The 18,310-nt window shown below is 42.6% G+C and overlaps 1 protein-coding gene across 2 annotated transcripts; it reads left to right on the top strand.

Moving 5' to 3' along the window:
* The first annotated feature begins 833 nt into the window (after window positions 1-833).
* Window positions 834-15,842, top strand: MRO (maestro). Of its 2 annotated transcripts, XM_063077354.1 has the most exons (8): window positions 834-872; window positions 1,151-1,290; window positions 8,300-8,402; window positions 9,693-9,839; window positions 10,933-11,115; window positions 13,681-13,836; window positions 14,665-14,772; window positions 15,552-15,842. In XM_063077354.1, the coding sequence occupies exons 3-8, from the start codon at window positions 8,304-8,306 to the stop codon at window positions 15,603-15,605; spliced, it is 747 nt and encodes a 248-aa protein (XP_062933424.1). In that variant the 5' UTR covers window positions 834-872; window positions 1,151-1,290; window positions 8,300-8,303; the 3' UTR covers window positions 15,606-15,842. The 2 variants fall into 2 exon arrangements, with proteins under 2 accessions (XP_062933424.1, XP_062933425.1); XM_063077355.1 differs by lacking the exons at window positions 834-872; window positions 1,151-1,290 and adding an exon at window positions 7,736-7,763.
* Window positions 15,843-18,310: the final 2,468 nt, after the last annotated feature.

The following is an 18,310-nucleotide window of genomic DNA, read 5'->3' as shown; positions in this document are numbered from 1 at the left end:
TCTCAATTTCCTCTTTCCTCATAGCCCCTTAGTTTTGCACTCTAGCTTTCTTCCCCTTTACTCTTTCAAAATTGCATCTCAGAAGTCTGCCTCAGTTTCCCCAGCCTTAAAATGGGAGCTACATTAAGAGTACTTATCTAAGATTTGTTGTAAGCATCGAACAAGATAGTCTATGTAATATTTACCCCAGCGTTTGGCACTTAGAAGTACCAGGGTACTTCAAAAAGTTCGTGGAAAAATGGAACTGAAAGATAACATGAATCTTTCCATGAACTTTTTGAAGACCCTTAGTATTCATTAATGTTACCTGTTAACATAATAATAAGCTCCTAGACTTTGAAAATGTAACTTTTTTTCTTTTAGGACCTATTTCCCACTTTACCCAACACAGGGCCAGACAATAACAATTATGTACACGGTCAGAGAGCCCAGGGAAGGAGGAATGATGGGGGGAGGGAGGCTCCTAAATTCTGCAGGTGCTATAACACGTACGTTTTTATTTTGCTTTGTTTTTACCAATAAATCGTTTAAATTGTTGAGAGCTTAAATGGCTCCTTTCAGGACAATGGTATTTGTTGAGCAGGAAGGGGCGTCAACTGTTGAAGCTCTAGTTGTTGGTGCAACAATCAGTCACCACAAGGCTTCTTGGCTTGGAACACAGTGTCCCGTCCTTTGATTAAATGTTGCTCTAAAAAGATTATGTAAGGAAGGAAGCGGCCACGGCGGCTGCTGTGTGCAAAGCCTCCTGGAGCCCGTCCATTGAGTGATGCCACCATCTGGTGGCAGCACGAGGGAACGGTGCTGGGCAGGGCCGTTTCATTTGGTGCAGGGGATGGTCCTCAGAACCGCTGTCCTTTCTGTTCAAAGTGTGGGTGAGACTGGACGTGAGGGAGGAATTAGGGGAAAGCAGAGCAGGGGCGAAGGAAAAGCACTTCAGTACAGTGTGGGGATCAAAGTGCACAAGGGACGCTTGTGCCGTCCTAAAACAACCTTCTCGGTAACATTCCAGGGCAATTCCCTCCCCCACCCCAATCCCATGTGAACTTTGATTTCCGCTCCTCATTTGATTCTCCCCATCCAACAGTCTGTGCTGACCCATTATTCTGAACAGATCTTGCTTCGCCTTCTAATTTCCCTTCTTGTATGTCAGGAATTTAGGACTGGGGAAATTTGGCCAAGTCATCACATCTGGCTGCTGCCAGGGAACCGCAGTCCTCCCAGTGGCCCAGGACCAGCCTCCAGCTCCACACAGAGAAGTTCCTCACGTGACAGTCACTGCAGGAGCCGCAGGTAAGTGCGACTGCTGGCTGGGGCAGCCCAGAGTGCAGCAGGAGAATTCCACAGTCCACTTGGGCTCCTAAATCCTTTCTGGAATGTCACTCTGGTCACTGGTATCAGAGGGAGTTGAATCCTGGCTAAGGGCATTGCTAACTGATAATGTTCTCTTTGTAACACTGAAGTGGGCAATGTGGACCATGAAGCTAATTTTATTTTTCTTTTCATAAACTATGTTAATCGATCAATAGTGGGTTTATAGATCATTATATTGTCAGCGAAAAGCTTTAGAACGGAGGGGCTAAAGGGAAGATATTGATGCCTTAAACTACATTGAAGTGTCTGCAGTCTGTCTGTACTGGCTCAGCCCACAGGACACTGTCTAAGAGCTGAATATAAGCTTGTAGCATAGTGATTAAAAATACAGATTTCTGGATCTTGAACTCTGCTCTGCCACTGTGATTTGACTTTGGGTGAGTTGTTTAACATTACTCTAAGTCCCAGTTTCTTCTCTCTAAAATAAGGAGAATTAAACCTCTCAAGGTTATTGTGAGGATTAAATGAAATACAGTTAAAAAGTCTCATTTGAGAAATTGGGACTGAATTTTAGAGAGTTAATGGAAAAGTTGGTTAAAGCAGAGAATCATAAAGACAATACATACCTCAAATTTTTTACCTTAAAATATAGAATTTCTCAATCTTTAATGTAGGACCATGGTCTTTGAATATGGATCTACTAGTTGGTGTTTTTTGAATTGTCTTTCTCAGATAAGCCACATGCATAATACTTTATCTGTTAGTTCTAGTTTTGGTTTCTTTAAATGTAGCAAGAACTTAAAGACACTTGGGAAGATACTTGCAAAGTCACTTTCTACAGAGTCATTCCAATTCTAAAACTCATTCTAGATTATTAAGACTTTTTCCAAACTTTTACTGTACACAACTAATTAGATAGCATTTTTTTTAGCATCTTCCCATTGTTGAATCTTTCTAAAACATTCAACCTTACTTTCAGAGAAACAACTTTCTTTCTTCGTATACTCCTATTTTGTCAGTTTATATAATATTTAATTAAATCTCACAGTTACAAGTACAGCTGTTGTAAACTGATCTTTGGTAAGCAACTAGTGAACAGAAGTAGGGTGCGGACTCTCAGCCACAGCAGTGGTTAGCATAGTTCACAGGGGGCCTGGAAAATCACAGTTAACCTGACAAGCTGGTTAAGCAGCAGTCAGCTACAACAGCTTCTCCTACACCATATATACAATACTTAACACCGTGCTTAGCATACAAAAGTGCCTAATATAGGGTAGCTATTCATATTATTATTATCATTAACCAGTTCAGTGTTGGAAGGATTTTTAGCAATCTAACAGTTTCTTCCTTTTATTTTACAGATGAGATAAAATCAAAGTGTTTTGTAATCATGGCCTTCATAATAAACCTTTTGGCTCCAATAAGTAAAAGGATTACTGACCATAAACCTAATATTTTGAGTCAGAAGGATTTAAGTTTGCAAAGGCATCTGGGAGTCAGCATAAAGCATGAAACAGTCTTCTAAGTTGCCCGAAATCCACATCTTTTCAGTAAGACCAGATAGAAAAGCGTAGTGACGAAGACAAGCCCCAGGGTCTTGGGGATGGTGAAAACCGTGGGTACTGGGCGTGGCACACTCAGGAAGCACTTCACAGAGGAAGAAGAGTTTGTGGAAGAATGTACACAGGGATGAACGAAGCTACACGCAGAACCATGTCTTTGGCTTTGGGGGGCAAGGTGGCCTTGGTACATTAGGCTAGGCCCCCGGGATGGCCATAAAAACCCACCAGAAAAATCCTAACTCTAATAATAATGGCTGTTTAGGGGCGAGTGGGCTTGAAGGAGGAGTTAGAACACTTAAGAACTCTTTGAATCTGTACGCTATACTCATTTGTAGTGTGTTTAAGACTTTCCTCTCTGAGACCCTGTGTTGCAACAGATGGAAATTATTCTCTTGTTTTGATTGGACTGGGTGTAAAGGACTTAACTTGCAGGAAAGGAAGAGGGAGGACCCTGCAGGCAGGAAGGAGGGAGTGTGGGTGGGGGGGGTCCTTTAAGAAGCTGCTAGCTCAAGACACAAGGCTCCGGATGAGGGGTTTTGAGAGCCTGATTTAACTCCTAGTTTGTTTGTTTGTTTAAGGAAACTTTTAATTTAAGAATAGCATCCTACAAAAGTATACACTGTAGACATCCAGGTCACTGTAGCCTTAATTTTATTTTGAAAGTGAAATTCAATGTGCTTCAAAAACGTGCTATCAATTTCTTGTTCTCTGCAAAGACATGGACATGCTCCTTATCTCACCCCTTAGCCCCAGATCCTTCTCTGACTTCCATGGTCTCTCCTGATGCAAGGCCTCAGCTTAGTAGAGTATGCTAGTTTGGGGACCATTTACTTTCCAGTGCAGGGGTTCTTATATACCAGCATGTGTGTAGCATTGCAGCATCTTGTACAAAAAGTGTAATGCTCAGAGATCCTTATCCAATCATTCTGGGGTAAGTCGGAAGTTTATAACAAGCACCCCACAGGATTCTGACATAGGAGGCATAGCTAACAACACCAGCAAGCAAGTGCTTTGCTTTTCCTGCAGCAAAGATCAAGATGAGCCCTGACAACCTGTGAAATTCAACTTGATCACAGTTTTAATCTTGTGATGGGGACATGGGGAGGTAGGGAAGGGTTTGCTAGAAGAGGTGGTCAGCTTGAGATGGAACTTCGTGAGTATCTCTCTAACCATGTACTGAATCTTCCATGCACAGCGGCTCAACTCTCACTTTGCCCTGCTTGAGAACCTTCCATGACCTTAAATTCTAGACATACCTGTTAAGAGTGGCTGCTTGGTTTCTGAAGCCTGGGGAGACTGTCTTCGATGGCTAAAGCTGCTATGCTAATTAGCTGCTATGCTAATCTTGCAAGAGAAGTCAAGTATAAAGAACAGGGTAGTGAGTTTGTTTTCCTTCCCAGTGGAGAGAAGCTTCAGGCATGATGTTTTCATGCCTTGGAACAGAGACACCAGCTGTTTTATAAGGAAGCCTGTGCCCTCCTTGGTGAGTGGCCCCCAGCTTGAGGGAGTTTTTCTCCTTTTAAGTTGCCCGTAGCCATTGTCGGGCACCTGTCAGTTCTGATTCAGAGCATTCCACCCAAGGAGTGGCAGGTTCTACTGAAATATAAAGTTGTTTCAAGAAAACCCCCAGAAAGAAACAATCAAGCATGTTTTTTGCCTCAATGTGAATTTATGATCCCTTTATTCTAGAGAGAAATGATACTGTGTTGCTGTGGTTTCTTTCTCTTAATCCAGTGGTTCTCAAATTGTGGTCCCCAGACCAGTCACATCCCTGTATCATGTGGGAGTTTGTTAGAAATACAAGTTATTAGATTCTGCTCCAGACCCACAGAATCAGAAATTCTAGGAATCAGGCCTGGAAATCCATGTTTTATAACAAGTCTACCAGGTGATTCCAAGCACGCTCAAGGGTGAGGACCACTGACTTAATGATAAAGCCTATGGGAATGCCTTCAATCAAATACAGCTAGGTAACTGATACAAGGAGAAACTGTAATTGGTGGGAGTGCAATTTTCTGGGTTTTTATTTTGGTCTCCCCTTGTAGTGGCAAGCAGAGGTCTGTTGACCAGAGATGAAGGAGAAATAGAGAGTGAAGGTTTGGGGTGAAAAGGTGTTTGGGGGGACCTCTCTAGTGCCTTCTGACAGAGAGAGCATGACCAAAACCATCTGGGGGATAAAGATGTAGGGTAACCAAATCCCCCACACCTTCAGGTCAAACTGAGTCAAAGGTTTCAAAGCACTACTGTTCAAGAGGGCCAGGTTCTATGAGGGAAGAACGTGTCGCAGTTTGCCCAGGACTTTCTCGGCTTTAGCACTGAAAGTCCCATGTCCCACGAAACCCTTCATTACCAGGCAAACCAAGGCAGTTGGTCACTAGTCACCTTCGTTCAGTGACTGCTCATTGGAATTATTTGGCGAGCTTTAAAAAATAGTGGTACCAGGCCCACCTCCAGAGGTGATGATAGACTTGATCTGGGTGCAGCCAGGGCACTGGGATGTTTAAAAATTCCTCAGGTGATTCCAGTGCAGCCAGGTAACCACTGCAGCTGTTTCCCTGTCATTTCTCCTATTAAAACATAAAAACATAAAACACACAAATGTCAGTGGTTCTAATGAAGTTGGACCTCTACCATACACCATACATAAAAATCAACTCAAAATGTATTAATGAGCTAAATGTAAAAACTGAAACTATGAAACGCTTCAAAGAAAATGGGTAAATCTTCATGACCTTGAATTTGGCAGTAGATTCTTAGCTATAGCAATAAAAGTATAACCTGTTGTTCAACAAAATAGACCAACTGGACTTCATAAAAAGTAAAAAATTTTGTACATCAAAGGACAGTATCAAGAAAGTGAAAAGACAGCTCACAGAATGGGAGAAAATATTTGTAAATCATATATTTGATAGGTCTCTAATATTCAGAATAAAGAATGCTTACAACTCAAAAACAAAAAGACAACACTATTAAAAATGGGGCAAAGGATTTGAATAGAAATTTCTCCGAAGAATATATACATATCACTAATGAACACACAGAGAGATGCTTAACATCATTAGTCATTAGGGAAATTGAAATCAAACACCACAATGATAAACTATTTCATACCTACTATGATAGAAATAATAATGATAATAATAATGGAAAATAACAAATGTTGGTGAGGATGTGGAGAAATTGGAACCCTTGTACGTCACTGGCAGGAATGTAAAACTGTGGAGCCACTATGGAAAACAGTTTGGTTGTTCCTCAAAAATTAGACACAGAATTAACATATGCCCTAGCAATTCCACTCCTAGAATTGAAAGAATTGAAAAGCAGATACCCAAATGTACCCAAGAGAATCGAAAGGAGATACCCAAATACTAGTATATAAATGTTCATTTATTTATTCACAATAATAGCCCTATTCACAACAGCCAAAAGATAGAAACAGCCCCGGTGCCCATCAATAGATGAATAAACAAATTGTGGTAGATCCATACTATGGAATATTATTTTGCCAGAAAAAGGAATGAAGTACTGATCCATGTTAAAGCATGGATGAGCCTTGAAAACATTATGGTGAGAGAAAGAAGCCAAGCACAAATGGTCACAATATTGTATCATTCCATATACATAAAATATCCAGAATAGGTAAATCCATAGAGACGGAAAGCAGATAAATGGTTGCCAGAGGCTGGAAAGGGTGGAATGGAGAGTAACTGCTTAATGAGTACAGAGTTTTCTTTGGTGATGATAAAAAGTTTGGGGACTAGATAGAAGTGATGGTTGCATATTACTGTTAAAGTGGTTGATTGTATGTTATGCAGATTTCACCTCAATTAAAAAAAATCAACTGCTCACTCATCTCTACAAAATACAATTAAAACCAATCACTTTAGCAGTAAAAGTCCTCCACAGTTGACATTTAACTACCACCTGCAGCCTTGTTTTCTAACCACCCTGGTACTGTTTTAATCATTGTTACTACCACTACCATGACACTAACCACATGGAATCCCATCAAAATCCCAACGTGTCCTGTGTGCTTCTGCCTCTGCTTCCAAGCTCACCAATGTGTTGTGGGAGGTCTCTACCAGCTGTTCTTGCCCATAGTCCTCTCTCAACTTCTGTAGCCCTCACCACTCAAAGCATGGTCCCTGGACCAGCAGCCCTGGCATCCCCTGGGAGCTTGGAAGAAAGGCAGAATCTGGAGCCCCCACTGCAGACCCACTGAGTCAGAACCTGCATTTGAACTAGATCCTCTGAATGATTCGAGCACACACGAAAGTTTGAGAAGCACCGCTGTGTACTAGTGGGCCTCAAATCAGGCTGTGGATCAGAATCACTTAGCGAGCTACATTTATTTATAATATACATTTAAAATAATACATGCATGTGGTAAAATTACAAACTGAGTTTATACAGAAGGAGTGAAAAAAGTAAGTCTCCCTCCCACTTCAGTTCCTCAGATTTCTTCCCCAGAGGCGATCTTTCTGAATGTTTCTTGGGTGCTCTTCCCTGTTCTGTGCATACACAAGCACGTATGTATATACACGTGTACTGCACAGGTTGATGTGTGCACCTTCTGCTCAACAGTATATTTTGGAGATTATTTCAGCATGTGTAGATCTGCCCAATGTTCTTTTTAATGACTGCATAGTAGTCATCTATCATTGTATAGTTGTAATATGTATGTAATTTATTTACATTACAACCATGAAAGGACATTATGTTATCCATTACAATGAATGCTATTTTTTTTTTTTTTTTTTTGCAGCTGGCCAGTACCGGGATCTGAACCCATGACCTTGTGTTACAAGGCTGTGCTCTAACCAATTTAAGTAGAGTTTTGAATGTTGATGTGCTAATGTCTGAGGGATTTAAAAATTGCTGATTAAAAGAGTATGTGCATTTTAAAGTGTTAAGAGATAGTACCAAAATCCCCTCTAAAAAGTAGTACCAATTTACATTCTTGTGGAGCTTTAAAAAACACAAAGTTTGTGGCTATTCTTTACTTCTCATGAGAACTCTGTGGGTGGGGCCCAGAAATCTGCATTTTTTTTTTTTTTGGTGATTATGATACAAGAAGTCTGCAAAATGGAATGGGGAACCCCTTGATCCCTAAGCTGCTATTCCTCTTGGGCTGCCTTGAATTGCTATTTAATTTTTTTTTTTTTTTATTGGCAGCTGATCAGTACAGGGGTTGAACCTTGGACCTTGGTCTTATCAGCAACCAACTGAACTAAGCAGCCAGCCAGCTCTTTGTCTTCTTATGTAACTGTTCATCTCCTCACCATGGTGAACGGTTCCTCAAGTCAGGCCTGGGGAGTGCTGCCTCTTTGTATTCTCGCCTGCACAGTCTTTATATAACAGTGTTTGTCCGTGATGAGGCTTTGGAAGAGCGTTTGTGGTTCATTGGATGATTTTGTGTTTTTTAGTTCCATGGATCAAACACAGAGGAGAATCCTGGGCCATCCCATTTCCGTCCCTACATCCCAGCCCAAGAAGAAAAGGACATCGATGATATCTTTCTTTTTCAAGGTTTGACACAAAATATTATGGATGAACATCCCTTCCCCATGGCCGTTCTGTAAGACGCGTGCCTGCCTGGTCTGTGGTTAGTTAGACCTGCTCCAGCGAGGTTCCTCTTCTGAACAATATTTGGTGACAGACCTTTTAACATGGGTAGAACGTTTATAGGATGACAAGATCAGTTGAGAAGAATTTAACTTGCTGCTAACTCAATAATAAAAATATGGAATGAACTATGATAAATATTCAGAAATAATAATGAGGCTTGGGAATTACCAAATCTCACTGATAGCACTGCGTAGACAGTGGATCTGGATCCGATCTCCCTCTACCCCTTACTAAAGATGCTGGGGAGGTGGCTTTTGTCTTTGATCTTGTCAGGCTCTTTCATCGTCTTGGTTCTGATCTAGCAGGTGTTGCCTGTTCTGTGTCTTGTAGAACACCAGGGCCTTCTGGGCATCAGAGCTCATGTGCTCACTACAGAGGTAGCCCAGCTGTTACCCAGCCATTACATAGTTTAGTCCTCGAAGTACAGGTTTCTACATCAGACACACAGTGTTTCCCAATTTGTATTACTTATGCATTTCTCTTCCTAATTTTAATTGTTCGGATGCATGCCATTCTGGAGTTGAGATAACCTTCAAGTGCCCTAAAACATGTGCATATGTGCACTAGATGTTTGCAGATGTGCTTTGCTAATTGCGTCAAATGTTATGGGGAGGTTGAGTAAGAAGACTACTGAGAACTGACCCTTGAAATTAGCCATATGACGCAGTGGGGATGGGGGGACATCAGAGGGTTCAAGAGAGAATGGCAGGAAAGGAATTGGAGAAAGCAAGTGTAGACGTGTCTTTCAGCATGTTTAGCTACAAAGCAGAGCAGAAGAATGGGAAGGAGCTGGAGGAGGAAGGAGGGTCAAGGGAATTCTTTTTTTCCAAGATGGGAGGAATAACAGCATACCTTTCACTGTGGAAGAATCCATATTCTCAGCTCACTCCAACAGTTATAAATTGTAACACACCCATAACTGGTGCAGAACATCTCCTCCCATGACTCCCCCAAACTACCTCAACACCAGCCCTGCATTAGTTTCTTTCCGCCCTTTTCTCTTTCTCCACGATTTTTTCATGATATAGATCAAACTCATTTCCAACAAAAATCAGGCATCTTCAGTTGAAGAGAGAAGGGGTAAACCTGAGCAAGTGATCACAGGATTTTCTTTAGAGGGAGGGACTGAGGTTGGGGCTGGGTATGACTCTGAACACTCCCAAATTAATACATTTTTGACCCACCACCCAGGTGTCTTGGAAACTGAGGTCTCAGAAGCGGGAGCCTTCGAAGAGTGTATTTTCAATCTTGGCAGAAAGAGCCCGGGACCCCAATGCTAAAAAGCGCCACATGGCAATGAGAGTCCTGGGAACCATGGCCTGTGAAGCCCCCGACAAGGTGGGAAAGGAAGGTGGAGCTCAGCCAACCTTCCCAACTCTCCATGGCGTGGAGTCCTCAGGGCTGGGATATCACACCTCATGTACTAATTATCTATTGCTGCGTAACAAATCACTGAAGACTTAGCAGCTTAGAGCAACACTTGTTTATTATCCCACAGTTTCTATGGTCAAGAGTCCAGATACAGCTTAGCTGGGTCCTCTGCTCAGGATCTCCCCAGGCTGCAGTTAAGGGTCGGCCAGGTTGCATTCCTTTCTGAAGCTCAGGGTCCTCATCCAAGCTTACGTGTTGTTGGCAGAATTCAGTTCCTTCCAGGTGTAAGACTGAGGTTCCTGTTTTCTTGCTGGCTGTCTGCTGGGGGCCTCTCCCAGTACCTACAGGCCACCCTCTCCAAACATGGCAGCTGACTTCTTCAAGGCCAGCAGGAGAGTGTCACTCTCTTCGATCTGCTAGATGGAGTGTTGTATAATGTAAAGTCATCACGGACTGACATCTCATCACCTTTGTCATATTCTACAGGCTAGAAGCAAGTCACAGGTTTCTTCCATGCTCAAGGGGAGGAGATTGTACAGGGCATGACTCATTTAGGGTCATTTTAGGGTCATCACACTTCAGCACTGTCAGCCACAGGAAACAGCTGCAGGCAGGATTAACACACAGCTGGACATCACCCTCCTTGGTGAATTTAAGTGATTTTCTAATCATTTATGCTTGTTTAGTAAAAGATGTTTTCCCACCTCCTCCTTTAGCATCTGCCAACTTTGAAGACCACTTCACCTTCTCTCCGCCATAAAGGTGCCTAGTATTCCCCAGGCCCTCTGATCATCCAGGTTCCCCACCCTCCTTGAAGTGCCTACCCAGCCTTACCTCCCATAGGCCACACTGCTGATTCTCCTTCCAAGACTAAGTTGGGCTCCTGGGTTGGGTTAATAGAAGCATTTGCATTTTGATGAGCATTGTTGTAGCAGATCCTGAAGAAAGCATGTTCTCTTAGTTCAAGTCCTTGATTATTGATAGATTAAAAGTAGAGTTGTTTTTCAACTCATGGGGAGCAATTCCTGTGCTACTAATGCTTTTTGAATCTTGATAACAGGTGAGGAAGTATAAGAAAGTTGTCCTGGACCTGCTGGTGCATGGATTGTGTGACCCCATGAGTTCTGAAGTCATCCACGAGAGTATGAACACTCTGACCATCATCCTGGGCAAGATCCAGGGGAAAAGTCTGGGCTCTTTCTTCATAGACATCACCCTTCAGACCAGGACTTTATTAGATGATGTAAGTGAGACAACTCAGAACAATTCTGGGTTATTGAAATCAAAGAGGGATTGGAAACATGAGCCCCAAGTGGTTTGTTGCTCAGGGAACAAGGTCTCTATTATTTACTTGTTTATTAACTAATCTCATTGAGAGACTAGTACTGTGCTGGGAGTTATGGAGGACATAGAAAGATGTGTAGGATTCCATCACTACCCCACAAGTTTTCATTTTAATAGAGAAGAGAATATATGCACGTGGAAAATGATGATGATGATGGTGATGCCAACAGGTCGTCAATGTGATCTTATAAATGTAACAATAACAATAGTTTGAGCACTTACTGTGTGCCAGGCAATTTACATGGATTATCTCATTTAATCTTCACAATAACCATGTGAGAAAGGCACTGTAATTATGTTCCCTATACGGATGAGGAAACCAAGGCACAGAAAGGTTAGAACTTGCCCAAAGTTCACAGAGCCAGTATGTGCATATGAAACCAGGCCCTCTGACAGTAGGGACTATGCTCTTAACCACCAGATGACAAGACAGGCAAAGCAAACATGCATCGGTACACTATTCAACCCAAAACTAAGAGGAGCTGAGATACCCAACGGGCAAGCTAACAAGTTAGCCAGACACAGTTCACCCCAGTACCTCTCTCTCTCTCTGAAGGACGAGACCTATAGAACAGGGAGCAGACCTTTCGTTTACCCCCAGAACAATCCTCTTTAGTTCCTCACACCCTAACCCTCCACAGAGCAACCCAGCGAAAGCCAGGTGTGCCGGCACCTCATGCAGGGAAGGAAGACCTTAAGGTTGTGAAACATGGTTCTTCTGTGGGAGCTGCTGGCACATTGGTCCCTCCTTCCTGCAGAAACAGAGATTTTTTGCTTTGATGCAATCCAGTCCTCTCTGGGGATGGGAGAGGAAGTTTTCTACTTCACCACACTGGAGTGGAAGCAGATGTCCCGAGGGAGATGTCTCCAAATCTCTCTGAGGGTGCCATCTGAACCTCCAGGGTTTGTTTGCCATTCAACCATTTTTTAAACCCAGGTTGCCTCTAACTTTTGATCAGAAATCCCTGGCCCTGTGAAAACACGGAAGTTCTTATGTGTAGTTGTTTCCTGACAGAGTACATGTCTGTTACAGGGAGTCTCTTCACTACCTGCTGTACGCTGTGCTCGCCCGTGTGTGCTCCCTTAGATAACTTAGATAACTGTCAGGCTCCTAGGGGGACAGACACCTGTTTTACACATCTCTGTATGTCTCAAAGCATCAGGGTAGGGCTTTGGATGAAGTAAGTTCTCAATAAGTGTTAGTTGAATTGGATTAAATACACACACATGCACACCCGCCCACGCGCGTGCACCTACACACACACACACACACACACACACACACACACACACATACACACAAAATGAAGAAAACACTGCAACCCTGTGACAATTTCTGTTTGTGTCACATGAGCTTTCAAAATATTTTTAAATACTTTACAAAGTGATCAGTGTCCTCAGTCCCAGTGAGCCTCCGTGACGCCCAGTTCTAGGTGCTCCTGGCCACCTGAAGAGGCCCACCCACCCCCGTTCCCTCTGGTTCACCTGGAGCTGAACAGGACCATGAAACATTGATATAAAAATCCATAAACCAAGAGTCAGGAGTCTGGGTTACCACACTGGTTCTCTGTTAGCTGAGTCTGTGACTCTGGGCAAGTCACTGAAATGCCCTGGGCCTTGGTCTCCTCATGTGGAAAGGGAGATACTCAGACCAAACAGCTCACCTTGGAGAGGAAGAGAGAGCTGAGCCCCCTACATGTGCTCAGGGACAAACCAACCAATCAGTTTAAAAGAAGCGAGAGTTGGGAGGGTGTTGAGGGAAGAAACATGACTATTTTCACTATAGATGGGAGAAACTCAGACAAACTGTAGATAGGTGACCTGGCGAAAATGCTGGGAGTAATAAACAGGGCACTGGTCAAATGAATTATGACGCAGAAGAGGAAAAAAGAAACGAAAAGAAAAAGAAAAAAGAATGAAAACTCCTTTAGGTTTGACATAGAAAGAGCTCCTAGATAGAATGTTTGATGGGAAAATCAAGGTGGATAACAGCAGTGTGCTTCCACTTAGGCAAAAAAGAGAGGACTATGTGATAGACATTCTCTTTTCTAATTTTCTGGAGGGATACACACAAAATCTATAACTTTGTCAGTATGTGGGGAGAAAAATTTGGTGGCAGGTGGAGAGGAATAAGAAAGAGATTTCTATAAACCTTTTCGGCAATTTTGAGCCATATAAATGTATCCCATCTCCAAAATATTAAATGATTAATGAAAAAGCTGGAAAGCTGGGAGAAACACTAGTGATTCCCTAGGTTAATCATCTTGTCTGCTGGGGAAGAGGGTCACTGAAGACCTCAGGCCCTCTCTATTCCTTCTCTACCCTCCCAGCTAAGTGCTTTAGGCTGGACCTGATGGCTGGCCCTGTAATATACATCTGAGAGCAATGGCTGTGATGGGTTCTGATGCAGTTGCCTTTTGGTATGACCTGGCTTTGTTGTTGTTTTGTTGATGGGGATCCACAGGAGAACGACAGTCTGAGATACTTGGCCTTTGTTTTGTTTGGGCAATTGGCTGCCTTTGCTGGACGGAAATGGAAGAAATTTTTCACCAGTCAGGTTAAGCAGACGCAAGATTCTTTTCTGATCCACTTACAGGATAGAAATCCCCAAGTTGCCAAGGTAAGACTGTGACTCTCCAACCAACCACATGAAGTCTCTGTGTTCTTCATGAGGGGAGTTGTGATGCAGCCCTGTTGGGTTGAGTTGCCAAACCTTGAGGTCCTGACAGCGCAGTTATGGGTACTTAGCAGCGTATCAATGTGAATCCTGGAAAAGGCACCTCCTCAATGTGCAATCTATATCTGAGCAAGAGTATTTGCTCCTGCCCCACCTGCCCAAACCTAGTGTCTGTCAATGCTAGATAAGCTCAGGTTAATGGAGGGTGGGGTCAGAGAGGCGCAGGTGTAAGCAGTGGAGCAACAGCCCACATAATGAGGACATTTATTCATGCCCAATTAGCTTTTTTCACTGCTATAGATTTGCCACCCCTGGCTTCTCAATTTCCTATGTAACTTTTGTTTTCTTCTTGGAGAAAATGTGTCTTAAAAGGGTTAGATCAACATTAGGCCTGCTTTGGAGTGGGACTGGTTGAATGTTTCAAAACCAATGGGAGCAAAGGATTCTTCCAAACCACTTGTTTTCTTTAGAGTTAGAAGGGGAAAGAGAAAGATTGAATTTATGAATACAGTACTACCTCTGATGGAATAATAAGGGATGTGGTAAACTATAGAGCTATGCCCTTCCCATTGGCTCCCAAATTTTAGACGTGGCCATTTTATAAGCATACATCCTTTAAGGTTCAAGTTTTCAAACTACCAGGAAGTTACTTTCACACTCTTAGTGGCCCCCTTGACCACAGATTGGGTGCAGTCCTCTGGGATAGCCTTCCTTGCTTGGAATTATAGAACTTTCTAATATTTGACAATAAGATAGTAATATTTTTCTCAGGCTTGCAAAACGGCTTTTCGAGCCTGTTCTCCTTATCTGAAGCTAAGGAAGGAACACAGCTTCCAGAGTGAAGAAGATCAAAGAAACCCTAAACTCTGCCGGCAGCTGGTGAGTGAGCTGGAGTAAGAGAGGATTCTCTTGGGGTCCCTGCCCTCCTGATGTTTAACACAAAAAGTGGCCAAGAACACCAGGGAGTCCCTGTAGCAAGGGAGCCCTAAATCTGAGAGGGCATTCACACAGTGCTTACCTATTCCAAAGAATTCACCCAGAGGTCCAGCAGGTAGAGATATGTTTATTAGACTTACGAGGGACACCAATGGTGGCTGTTTGATAAGAAGTCTGCACCACCACAGACTTCACAGACCACAGAGAGCACATAGCAGTTACACAGTCAACAGATCAAAGTGAGAATGCAAGTCATCTTCACATGTAGGCCCTCAACCAGCTAATGTAAATCATTTTCACATACTGTCCTGCTTCTTCCAGCATGCTGTCTATCTAAAAGGTTTGTGCCTTGCCTGGGCAACCACCTTGGCCAGGGGCAGACCTCCCCAGGGAGGAGAGAGAGGAACTCTGATATGCAAGAGTTGGGGGAATAGGGCTATGTCCAGCATCTACCCTACACTCCCTATAAAACGACTCAGGCCAATTACATTTCGAGTGTAACTTACCTGTAATGCTATGTAAGTGGTGAAACACCTGGAGAATTATGCACAAACATGTATTGGCAGTTTCAGTCCAGGTCATTAGCTGAACATGGGTGACGAGCCTCTTCCTCTCCCGATTGCTTATACTTGTGCCCTGCGTTGACAACTGTCTACTCGTTATGTAGTCAAGGAGGTTTATTGAATCCCTCCCTCACATGTACCTTTGCTAATTTCTTTCAGAGCCACTACCATCCAGAGCTTCTGCAGTTCTTCTATGCAAATAAAATTCTGTGAGCACAGAGCAGCAGGCAAATGGTCCCACATGAGCACGTTGCTGGGGGACTCGTGTTCCCCTGTTTTTTCTCATTGGATGTCTCTTTTGCTTGCCTTTTGTGATTTTAATAAAAATAGAGGATGTTAGGAGAGCAATCGATGGCAGAAATAATACCACGGAATTGTATAATTACATCCATTGTAAAATTCTAAATCGCTTTTACATATCTTATTTCCTCTTCGTACAAATTTGATGAGAAGGTACATACTTTCTTTAAAATGTTTCATGTATGTGAAGATTCAGTGCTTATTTCTCATCTTTTTTCCTAAGTTCATCTCTGTCATTTATCTTTTATTTTTAATGTTTAATTTCTGAGGCTTAGGAGAATAACTATTACCTTAAGTTTTTTTAAAAAATGTATTTGCTTTTGATACTTTGCTGTTTTCCATTTATACCTTTTCTTGCCAAGACTTAAAGTTGGCCAAGATACCAAGAAGGTGGCTTGCAGGGGTATCTTTAGCTTCTCATAATTTTAAACAGTCATCACCTCCAAGATCATCCTAAGCAAGAAATAATAAAGAGAAAAAAAATCTACAAAGCATGTGTTGAAATTCTTAGGCTGATGATAACTTATGGAATAATAATAGTAACATTTATTGAGAATGCTTGATTTATGGGGCACTAACACTTTTTGCAAGTATTATTTAATACTCACAACAACCCTATGAGAGAGGTAATATTATTATCATCATTTTATAGAAGAAAAACTAAGGCACAGGGAAATTAAGTAATTTGACCAAGATAACTAGGTAAATGGGGAGCCAGAATTCAAACCCATGTGGTTTGACCTCCGGAGCCCACACTCAGTTACTGCGCATACTGACTCTTCATGAAATAATGAACTAATGGATGGTTAGAAAGGTAAACAAAACAAAATAAACAAAAAAACTCAGTTTTTCTATTAAACTCAGTTAACTTTTACTTTTATATGTACTAAGTATATATTTTCATTAATTTAACTTATGTGAGCTAAGTATTTTTATTAATCACTTCTTGGCTACTGTTTCAATTTTCTGGTGATCAATCTTAGTTATCTGAGGGGTCACATCACTCATAAAAAGTTTCAAGAAAAATCTCTTAGTCCCTCCCACCTTCCCTCCAACCAGATTGCTTCCCAGTCTTCTCCTCTAGAAATTCTGATACCACCACTGACCTCAGCTTCCAGGCCACACCTGGAGCAGTGTCCAGTTTTAGAAATGGAAAGATCACCATATAAGTCTGTTTCTGTTGCTTATAATAAAATACTTGGAACTGGGTGATTTATAAAGAAAAATGAAATTTATTGCATATAGTTTCTGAGCCTGGGAAGTCTAAAGTCCATCTGTTGGTGGCACCAGCAACCCAGGGGTCTCACATTGCAAGATGGTGGAAGCAGAAAGACCAGAGAGAGAGACTCCTCTTCTTTTAAAGCCCTCAGAACCATGCCCCTGATGACCATTTTTAGTCCATTCACTAGGGCATGGTCCTACAGTCCAATCACCTCTTCAAGGATCCACCTTTCAGTTATCATAATAGAATTTCCCACCCTCTTAACAGTCACAGTGAGAGCTAAGTTTCTAAAACATAAAACTTGGGAGACAACTCAAGGTTCAATGAGTTTTGGGGGGACATAATTCTATCCACTACAATCACCAAGGATGGAAAACACAATAGGGTCATAAAAGCTACAGAAGGATGGATCTTAAATGGCATTCTGAGAACCAAGAGCCCAGTTTTCGGCCCTAGCCCCCAGAGACAGGGCTGTGTAACACAGATGAGAGGGTGAGGAGTGTCCCAGGAGAGACAGAGATATGGGAGATGGCAGAGGGGTAGCAGGTGCCTGTCATGAATGGGTTTCCCTTCTTCCTGGGTGCATGACAGCAGGAACTCTTAGGAGTGACACAGGCTCAGGAGCAGGTGGTGGGATGGTTCTGAGCTGTGAGCCCTTCCCTCCCCAGATGTTGGTTTGTTGGAAACTACGCTGCAAGCTTGGTTTAGAGTCTGCTGCGGTTCTATTAAGTGATCAGTGAGTGGCATAAGAAAGGGACTGCATTTTTCCGGCACTCCAAAAGGCAGGGATAGGGCGAGGTGGGTGGGGTTATGTTCTCTAGAGTAGAAACATTTCTGCAGTTAATGTCCCTTAGTTGATTAAAATTGTGGAAGATGTTGTTGGATTATTTGACTTTAAGATTCCATGGTAGCCTCTTACTTTGATGGCCCCTAATGAATCATACTTCCTGATATTCAAACCCTTGTATAGACTCCTCCCCTTGAATCTGGACTGGCTTTGTGACCTGTTTTAGCCATTAGAATGTGACGGAAGTGCCACTGTGCTGGTTATAGAAGCCCTGGCAGCTTCCTCTTTTGTGCTCTGGGGAAAGCCAGCCACCCCAGAAGAAGACAAACTACCAAGAACAAAAAAGAAAGTCTGAGATCCCCATGTGGAGGAGAACAGAGGAACCCAGGACACAACAAAGTCTGAGGCTCAGACACATGACACATGTTGGCCACTGCATCCAAAGCCCAGTCTCTCAAGCTACTCCAGCTGACACCCTGAGAAAAAGAGATGCACTCTCTCTGTCAAGCTTGTCCTCGCTGCAGAATCTTGAACAAGTGATCAAGTAATTGTTTAATTGTTTACTTTTGGGATAGTGTGTCACACTGCAATTAGAAAAGACTCATTAAT

The sequence above is a fragment of the Cynocephalus volans genome, chromosome 13 (genome assembly GCF_027409185.1).
Source record: "Cynocephalus volans isolate mCynVol1 chromosome 13, mCynVol1.pri, whole genome shotgun sequence".
NCBI classification, from domain to species: Eukaryota; Metazoa; Chordata; class Mammalia; order Dermoptera; family Cynocephalidae; genus Cynocephalus; species Cynocephalus volans.
Note: the sequence above shows the minus strand (reverse complement) of the source record. Positions and strands in the feature narration are given on the sequence as shown.